Source organism: Haliaeetus albicilla, chromosome 12, assembly GCF_947461875.1.
Source record: "Haliaeetus albicilla chromosome 12, bHalAlb1.1, whole genome shotgun sequence".
Taxonomy (NCBI): domain Eukaryota; kingdom Metazoa; phylum Chordata; class Aves; order Accipitriformes; family Accipitridae; genus Haliaeetus; species Haliaeetus albicilla.
Window position 1 is genome coordinate 35,118,681 of NC_091494.1, and position 9,535 is coordinate 35,128,215.

Genomic DNA, 9,535 nt, shown 5'->3' on the forward strand with positions numbered 1-9,535 from the left:
TGAAGGCATTAAGAAATTAGGCAGATGAGCAGTCTAGCTGGGCTGAGCAGTCTCCCTTGAAGGCTGGCCTGCCTTTTGTTTCTGAAAAAAAACCACTAAAAATACTTTTCTTTACTATGAAGTGGTCCTCATGTGCAGAAAGCAGCTCGTATCATGTCCTCCTAACGTGTCCATAGGAAGCACCACACAGCCTTGGGGCTTCCCCAGAGCCCAACTGTCTGGCAGGGTTGTGAGTTGCTCAGGAGGGGTCAGGTAGTGCTTTTCCTCCCTTCTCCGGCACAGGGTGATGGTATTGCATTGTGGCTTTCCCAGAGCAGTTATTCTGACACAGCTGTTGTTGGTTCCCTTTGCTGGCAGTGGGGTTGGGTCATAAATGTTTGAAATTCAGCCTATTGCTTCATTTTGTTGGGCTAGATGAGCTGTAGTATTTTTATTTATGTTTCTGGTCTGGATGAATGTCCTCAGTATTTACTTCTTTAATGCAGATCTTTTAAAAAAAAAAAAACAAACACCTCTTCTGCAAACAGCTTGTCTGGTACAACACAAGCATTTGTTTGAGTAGAGCAAACAACGGATTGTCTGTACTAAATGAATTGACTTTAAAACATGTATGCAAAGGCAGGGAAATGATTCCATAGCAGAATTCATCCATGTCTCACAAACGTGCCCCTGTGAGCTGGGTGTTATCATATGGAGGCCATGACATGCTGCAGGAGTACAGCAGGACTTCAATTTTCCTGCCACAGGGCTCTCAAGGCTGCTGTATGAGCCCAGCTGCCTGCTCAGTCAGAAAACCATCCTTCCCGAACACGAGCAGGTCAGCTTTTTGCAAGCAGCCACTCCAGCATGACTCTGAACAACAGCTTCAAAAGCAAAGCAGCTCCCACCTGCCTTAAAAAAAAACCTAATCTGTGCAAATTGCAGAGGTGAGCGAGCTCCCCAGGTCCTGGCTGGGGCTTCTACACCTGCAGGGGAAGTACAGCCAGGCGGTGTGGCAGGGCCCAGAGGGAGGTGAGAAACAGGTCCCAGGGTTTTGCTGTCGGTGGTCTGTCAGGAGGTACGGCTGCTACAGTAAGGATGACGAAGGTCTTTCTGATGTCAGGAATTAAGCAGAGTCACCTGCTGCCTTTTTTTGGGTGGGAAGAAGGAATGAATGATGGAGGAAGCCAGAGGACAACAGCTTGGCTTTAGGCAGGCAGGTCTTGTGTTGAGAGGGGCTTTTTCAGGAGGCACCTAAAGGTTTCTCTCCCCTGTGCAAATTCTCTGGTATCTAGTAGGTGAGGAGGGAGGTTTGTGCTACAGCCGAGATGTGCAGCCACCTCACTACTGCATTGTTTATCTGTCATGAAACTCCAGGAATTTGATAGCTTTGGAGAGCTGTCAGATTATGCTGAGATCACTTCTTCGGATCACTGTTATTAGGAGAGCACGTGTCTGCATGTGTGTGAAAAACAGAGGTGCAGAAGTTTGGCTTCCCTAAGTTAAAAATATCTCTTTTGAGTATTTAAATAAGCAGAACATAACTCTGAACTGGTTTGTGGCAACCTTTGATGGAAAGAAAGCCCAACTTGCCATACTGAGGCAGCACTGGGCTGCAGAACCATCAGCCCCTTGTTCCACAACAGAACTGAGAGTATATTTCTGCACCTGCCAAGTATTTGAGCTGGAAAAGATAAAAGAAAGAGTGCAGGAGACGATGAAGGGAAAAGAGCTCTGTGGAAAAAAGGACCTGCCAGACTGTCCTGCATCACTAGCCTGATGGGCCACACCAAACAATAAACACTGAGGTTTCTGAACAAATGACAAGCCTTTATTTTTTTCTGCACTGAAAGAAAAAAAATGAAGATGTCAAAACCACACCAAAAGTTAGTGAGAATTCTCCAAACGTTTGAACAGCAAAAACATTTCCAAGACAATAAAGCAAAGGAAATAGCAGTACATCTGGACTGATGATGGAAAGCCAGTATTCTAGCTGTTACTTTTTCCAGCCACATGCAACAAGTGCTTTATGCTGACTGGATCTTTTGGCTTCTTGATCCCACCTAAGGCACAAATTAAGACACCTGATAGTGCTCTTCAGCTTGTGAAACAGCAGAATGTCAGCTCTGTTAAATAGCTCAGATTAAACAAATTGTCTAGGGCTGACAAGCCCAATCTTTGATAACAGCAGCAAAGGGCTGAGCAGAGAAGCACTCCCCTACCCAAAGTGGAGCTCCAGCACACCCTGGTGTCAGAAACTGCCATCGACGGAACTGGGGGTGCTCCAGTGCTGGAGAGACAATCACTGTGTGTCACTTTAGCTCGCTGATTAATGCTTGCTCTTATCTACATTTCAGCGTTTTATGCTGATAAATACACCCCACCCTTTTGCACATGACCTCTTCAAAACAGCTCTACTGGCTGTAACCTAGACAAACTTTCCCCCAGCAACAGGCTGAGAGTGTCTAAATGCAAGAATGTCCCCCTCCAGACTCCTCAGGAGAAGTGAGACCCTGGGTCCCAGCCAGCCCCTTGCTAAGTCCCCAAAACTAGATCTGCAGTGCTACCCAGAGGTGCAAGTGCCTGGGGAGAGCTGTGTCTTCTCATCTGCAGTGTCTCTGCAGCACATGCTGCTCTTCAGGGTTCCGAGGGCTTCTCCAGAAGAAGTACTTGTGATTGAGGGCTGCCTTGGCTGAGATGCGCCTGCTGGGATCATACAGGAGCAATTGCTGCCAAGAGAAAAACCCAGCAGATTTAGGATTTTAAAACACAGATGACTAATTGCCCCTGCATGTGGCTGGGCCCAGATACAGATGTTGGTCCTGCCTTTTCCCCTCTCTGGGCTTCAGGAGTAACCCACAGCTGAAGTTACTGGGGGGATTATGCTAGAAGGGTTTCTTGGCCCTGAGTGTGGTGGTTTCCTAGAGGTACCTGCAATGACAGTCCTGCTTGAGAGCCAGGACTGAGCCCTATTCGATGATGCGGTGTTTCTGCAGTGGCAGAGATGAACATTAGAGCCAGATCAGCTACACTTCCAGGTAGATCACTCCCAAATATTCCTGTTCTTTGCCCACTTTGAAAAGGTCCTGTCTGTCCCTGGGTATTGTTCTGAGCCCTCACTCACCACCAATAAGTCTCTACCATCTTGATCTAAGTTGGGAACAATTTCCTTCATCTCCTTCCTTGCCCACCGGGGAAAGTCCCCCTTGTAGTCAGGCATCTGGGTCACCCCAGGCCAGGTCGCCTCAGTGGGAGTGCCCAGGGTGCGAAAGATCCGGAAGAGCTGATCAATCTCAGAGTCCCCTGGAAACAGGGCCTTTCTGGTCACCTGGGGGGGGAAAAAAAAAAAAGCCAGTTCCCACCTTTCCATCAGCTGTGTGCTCTATTTCCTACTGCAAGCAACCCTTTGACCCAGCAGATGTAAACAACTGCACAGACCAGGGCAGTTATAATGCAGCGATTCTGCCAGGCAGTGGTTGGGAAAGTCACGGTTGTCCGACTGCTTGTCTCCAGCTCATCTCCATGGGTCCATGCTCCTCTGAGGCTGTCCCTCTTTCAGCCAGTCCCTTATCCCTCTTTGTCTCCAGTTTCCTAACACCTACTCTGGCAGACTAGCTCCCTCCCCACCTACTCACTCAGGCTCTGCTGCTCTGCAGCTCAGGGGCTTTGGGAGCTATCGATAGTGCTATTACACTGCAGGGATAACAAGAGCGCTTCAGAGTGGAGTATGGACCCCCTAGGGGATCTGCTCTGCCATGCTCTGAGAGTGCTAGTTCTCTGCAGCCCACAGTGGGGACATCTGCAAGAGAGTCATCTCCTCCCAGGATCAAAATGCTGCAGCAACAAGACTGAAGTTACCCCTTCTGCAAGGAGAGGCATCACATTCCCATGTACCTGGAACTGCAGCTGGACTACAGAGGCTTCTTTGCCTCCTGTCAGGCCACTGCTGGTGGCAATTTCCTTGTAAGCCCGCAGCTAAGGGTCAGCTAACCCTCAGGCTGGACTTCCCATAAAACACACTGCAGCACAGAGTAGGATCACAGTATCACAGATGTTCTGTGTCTTGTTCCTCCTTCCCCACTTCTCATTGCAGCTGCATTCCCCTGCTCGTTAAAGAGGCTATTTAAACCCATTCTACCATTTCTGCAAAGATGCAGCCGATGCTCCAGATATCCACAGCAGTCGAGTAGTATTTGCATCCCAGCAGTATTTCAGGGGCTCGGTACCACAGAGTCACCACCTGGTAAGGAACAAACAAACAAGCTTTGTCTAGTTTCCCTGGGTGAAACTACAGGCATGGGATCCTGTCTTCTCCGCTGTAATGCAGTAACTGCACAAATCAGAGTGTGCCAAGACCATGCTGAATTAACAGACACCTTAGTGACAGCAAGGCTGGGATTAACAGATCATTCTTCAACAGGACACTCTGGAACAAATAAATATACCCTATGCAGAGACGGTGGGAACACAGCTTGCAGACAGGCTAGGGTAGAAGCAGTCAGCACATTTTGTGGGGACATGAGGTAACCCCTAAGCTGCAGGTTATGTTAAGAGCACATGCCTGGGCACAGCTGTGCCTCTGTTATGGCTGTGTAACTTACTTGTGATGCTGCTGTTCACCCACTATGGATTGTGTACCCCACTGTCAGGTGGCAGGGAGCCTCAACAATACCTCATGAGTGTATGTGCGCAGGGGGACTCCGAAAGCTCTTGCCAGTCCAAAATCAGCCAGCTTGATTGCTCCTGCTTCGTTAATGAGCAAGTTCTGTGGCTTCAAGTCCCTGTGGATGACTCTGTGCGAGTGGCAGAAGCTCACACCCTGCAGCAGCTGGAAAAGGTAGTTCTAAGGAGAGAGGAGATTTCAGACAAGGCCACGATGAAACCACTTTGAAGGCTGGATTGTGTGAACCAATACACTTTTAATAATTTTTAGACCTGAATGGGAAAAAAAGACCTTGCTATAATGCAACACCAGGCTTGCCGGCTACTACTCAGAGATGCACACAAACTGTTCCCACCCTACATGGGGACAGAGAGACTCCAAACCAAGCAGTGGCAGTCCCTTCCACCTATCTATTCCTCTGTACAAAGGCAATTAGCAATAGATCCCTCAGTTGTCCTCTTAACAGCAGTTTGTTCTGCAGCAAGATGGGCTGGAGAGCCTGGAAACAGCTGAGAAATAAATGCACTGAGCAATAGTGCCACGAGGTTTTCCCAGCTGAAATGTTTGAGATCTGAGAGGTTGAATGCCTCTAGCCAAGGATGAATCTCTTCCAGATGCAGTCTGGGTAAGAGCTGCTCAGTGCTGGCTCTGCCCAGCAGAAGGCAGCAAGGACACATGCTCTCTGCTTTGCCTGTTAGCACTCCTTTCACGCTGTACCTTGACCAAGCTTAAAGGAAGCTCTCCAGTTCTGGATGAGTCCATGTATTTCTTCAGGTCTTGATTCAGATACTCAAACACCAGATAGAGCTTCTTCTGGCTGTGTATGACATCCAGAAGCCTGCAAAAGAAGTGCAAGTGCTCCCTTCAGTACCTTTCAGCACCTTTTCCAAATACCCAAACATCCCTCCTCCCACAGATGCCTCTGTTCTGTGAGCCCCTTGGAGCAGAGAGGCAGATATAAAAGCAGCATCTAGCATGGAGCAGCAGTGGCTTGGACCAGCTTGTGTTGCTTGAGTGAAGTGGCAGTGCTGTGAGCTATTGCCGAGAACCAGGGAAGTGCAAGTGATTCCTGTATTTTCCTGTTTATTTTGCTCCTGTCTGTGCAGTCAGGGAAGGACAGGAAAATCCCTCTTGCTCCCTGAGCAGGAGCTCATCAATGAGCTGGTGGGGAGGGTTAATCCATGTCTTACCTGACTATGTTGGGGTGCTTCAGCTCCTTCAGCAGTGAGATTTCTCGGATCGCAGTGCTGGGGACGCCCTCCATCTCCCTGTGGCAGAGATGGGCTGTATGGCACCCTGTCCCCCAGTGGGATCCCACAGCCCATCAGGGTCCTGTGTCCCTTCTCCCTTCCATTGTACCCCATCGCCTGCCCAGGGGAAGGTCTCTAATACTGAGCACCCCAAGTTTGGGATGGAGCCGTGTGTGGGGTGGGCTGGGGCTAGGCAGGGGGAAATGGAGCTGTGGGGAAGGAGAGGGAGGGGGTGACCTAGGCAGTGCAAGATCTGGGGCAGAGCTCGTTTGGGAGCACCTGAAGGCACATCTGGAGAAGCAACAATGGTTTAAATGTCAAAGCCTCGCTTTTCAGAGGTGGGGGGAAGATGAAAGCTCTTTGCCCCTCAGGCAGCCACCTCCACTGTCCTAAGGGGCCACCATGGCCCCTGGTCCACACTGACACCCCTCACCATGGAGACAGCCCAGGGCCAACCCAGGGGAAGAATAATAAGCTTTTATCTTCTCAGTCCCCCCCACCCCCCGGAGGGGTTGAAGCTCACCCTGCTGGGAGGCTGAGCCCTGAGGGAGAGGCCACCTCCCAAAATGGTGGCTACTTGCCCCTGCCCTGCACCATAGAGCCAGGGCCAGGTGGCACTGGGTCAGGCCCTAGCTGCTTGCATGAGCCGATAGAGACATTGTTTTCCCTCATGTCAGGCTTTTTTGAGCCTCTCACACCGTTTTGGACACTGGGCTGGGCTCAGGGCCCTCCTGCTCACTCCCATAGCCGGGCTGGGGCACTGCTGGGCTCAGCTGGCGGCCATCTCCCCACAGATGGCACTGCCGGCCCCAGAGGAGCCATTCACCTTCCTCAACCCCCTCTCGCCTTGGCACCCTATTGCCACCACGCTGAGGAGGCAGCCGGCCTGGCACCATGGTGGGCCGGCTGGGTGCTGGGCTGGGCCGGGCCATGGCAGCCCCAGGACCAGGGCTCTGCCCCACTCACGAGTCCAAGCGGATCTTCTTGAGGGCCACCAGCTGCCCCGTGCGCTTGTTGCGAGCCTTGTACACAACGCCATAGGTGCCCTCCCCGATCTTCTCCACCTTCTGAAACACCTCCTGGAAGGCATCCATGGTGCTGCCTCAGCCTTGCGATGGCAGCAGGGGCGGCTGGCGCTGCTTTCTGAGGTAAAAAAAAAAAAAAAGAAGGGACCCCACCCCCCAAAACGTGCAGGTCTTTGCTCTCCCTGTGTGTCCCCTGAGCTGCTTTCAGGGTCTGGGTCCCCCCTTGCTGCTCCCCCAGCATAGGGACCTGCCTTGAACTGGAGCAGGCAGACAGGGCTGCCTGGGCACACTGGTGGGTGTCTGGGGGTGTGGGGAGTGTCTGGGGGGTCTTTGGACAGACCCTAATTACCAAACACGCTGTGCACCATCTGCTCAGGACTGGTTGCTTGTGACCCAGGTTGTGTGGTGCGCTGGCTGAAACAAAAATAGAGCAAAATGGATGTGAAGAGATGCTTTGGGCCTGCGGGAAAGGCAGTGGGGACTGCACAGGGCCACTGTGCAGTGCCTGGCATCAAGGGGATGCAGTGTGTAATTAGGGTTCCTTGGGACACGCTCAGGTCAAAGACACACCAGAATTTTTTTTTTTTTGGGGGGGGGGGTGGAGTGGTGTGTGTGTGGGTTGGCTGGTTGTTTGGGGTTTTTTTGGTTTAGTTTTTTGTCTTGTGCAATTGTCCCTTGAACCTCCCCACCGTGAGCTGTGCTGCTTGGTCAGCCTTTTGGAAGATGTCCTTGGCGGGTGAGATTAATCATTGACTTGACAGCTGACAAGATTAAAAAAAGAGTATGCATCGTGGCACCAGGAAAGGCCATCATGGCCACAGGAACTGTCTTCTGGAGGGCTTGGGGGCTCCATGTCTCTGGGTGGGCACAGCAGGACATGGCAGCTGACTGGCTGCGTGGGTCCACAGTGCAGACCCCAACTTTTAGGTGATCTAAAAAGGACTGATATAACCCATTGCTGAGGCACCAGCTCAAAATCTTTTTTCAATTGATCCTGATTTTGGCAGTTTTGAAAAAAACAAAGCATGGTTGCTCTGTGGCTGAAGGGGGATCCACATGGCCACAGCAAACTCTTGTGTGGGTTCTCCGGTGGCTTGCGAAGGTTGAGTTTCCACTCACATTTCCATCTGGGGTCATTGCTAAATTTGCTCTCCTCTTCCTGGCTGGTTAAGTTTGTGGGGTTTTTTTTCATAACACTTGTAGGAACCTGGTATTTTGGATATTCCCAGTCCTGGTATCTTGGATATTCCCAACTCTCTGGCAAACATGGCCATTTGGATAAAATTTAAGCACAGGGAGGAAGATAGAACAGACAGGACATGAGGTATAAACATAAACACATATGACGGAGTCATAGTTGTCTCTTACAAAAACAGGTTAGAATCTTGAGATCATGTCTTTAGACTTGGGCTGAACAGAGAGTTTACTGAGTCAGGGCTTTTGGATCTCCATAACTGCATGGAGAAAAACATAAGGCTCAATTATGATTAAAGCTTGTAGCAAGCACTGTAATTACTGAGCCATCTCAGGCCCTTGAATCAAGCCTGCTGGTAGCAGGTGACTTTGCCAATACCTGTTGCATTTTGATCTGCTGCTGTGCGTTGTATGGCTTCAGTCCTCATTTTCTGAACATTTCACCAGAGTATCTGAGCAAAAAGCCGAAAAGGCTACAGGTGGCTGAATTCCCCTGCAAACCACAGTCCCAGCTCACTCCAGGTCTGGGGATTCCTGTAGCACAGAAGACTCCTCTCTCTTGCAGTAACATTTTACTCTCATCTCACGTTAGTGATCTTCTGTCTTTTTGTTGACGGTTTAATTCTGCTAGGTGGGCCTGGCACCACGTTCTTAAACCAGTGGCTCTGATGTAACTTCATCTCCTCTTCTTGCAACTTTTTCAAAGCCAAGCACTTTGTTACACACCCAGTACGTAGGAGAAGGAAGAAAATTGCACATTGCTACATTTTCTTACATCATCCATAGGGTCTCTGCAGGGCCTAATACATTTGCCTTAGCAAGAAAGAGGTTTTTAATCAATAAAAAGCGAGGCTGTCTTCTGTTTTCATCCTTATTTAGGGAAATATCAATCAAAACCTTTACATGCTTCAAAAAAATAGTGATTTAAGGTCTCCTAAACTTAAGTTGTGTCAAGGAAGAAAGTCAAGTGGTGATTCTCAGGGCACTGCAAATACTTATTTTAGAGCTAAAGTCAATCCCCCCTCTTGGACACCAGCTCCTGAAAACCCAAAGAGGCAGGTGCTACTGAAAATAGTGACTCTTTGTTCTTCTTGTTTCTTTGTTGGTCAGTCCAGGTATGTGAGTGTTTTGCCAGGAACGATCCCATGTGGCAGCTGAGTCATGGTAACCAAATGCATGGACTCATGGACCCACAGCCACACAGGGCTAATGAACCCTGCGCTAATGCCCTTTACCTCTGATCTGCCAACAGCCTGCTAATCCGCTGCGCTTTAGTAGTGGGTCTGGGTGTGAACTGTTTAACTCAAGATTCGGAGGCTTCTCCTTTTTCTGACATCTCCAAGCCTTGCATTACAAAAGGACCAGTATAACTCAAGCACTCCCTTTCCTTAACCACCCTTTTAAACAAACAACAAACCTGCTTC

At 49.8% G+C, this 9,535-nt stretch overlaps 1 protein-coding gene across 2 annotated transcripts; it reads right to left on the bottom strand.

The window, feature by feature from the left end:
- Positions 1-2,310: 2,310 nt before the first annotated feature.
- CDK3 (cyclin dependent kinase 3) lies at positions 2,311-9,513 on the bottom strand. 2 transcript variants are annotated; one of them, XM_069799032.1, is made up of 7 exons: positions 6,859-9,513; positions 5,833-5,910; positions 5,360-5,480; positions 4,652-4,822; positions 4,118-4,219; positions 3,104-3,307; positions 2,311-2,708 (listed from the first exon to the last, which is right to left on the bottom strand). In XM_069799032.1, exons 1-7 carry the CDS (start codon positions 6,984-6,986, stop codon positions 2,583-2,585), a joined length of 930 nt encoding a protein of 309 aa, XP_069655133.1. In that variant the 5' UTR covers positions 6,987-9,513; the 3' UTR covers positions 2,311-2,582. The 2 variants fall into 2 exon arrangements, with proteins under 2 accessions (XP_069655133.1, XP_069655134.1); XM_069799033.1 differs by lacking the exon at positions 3,104-3,307.
- Positions 9,514-9,535: the final 22 nt, after the last annotated feature.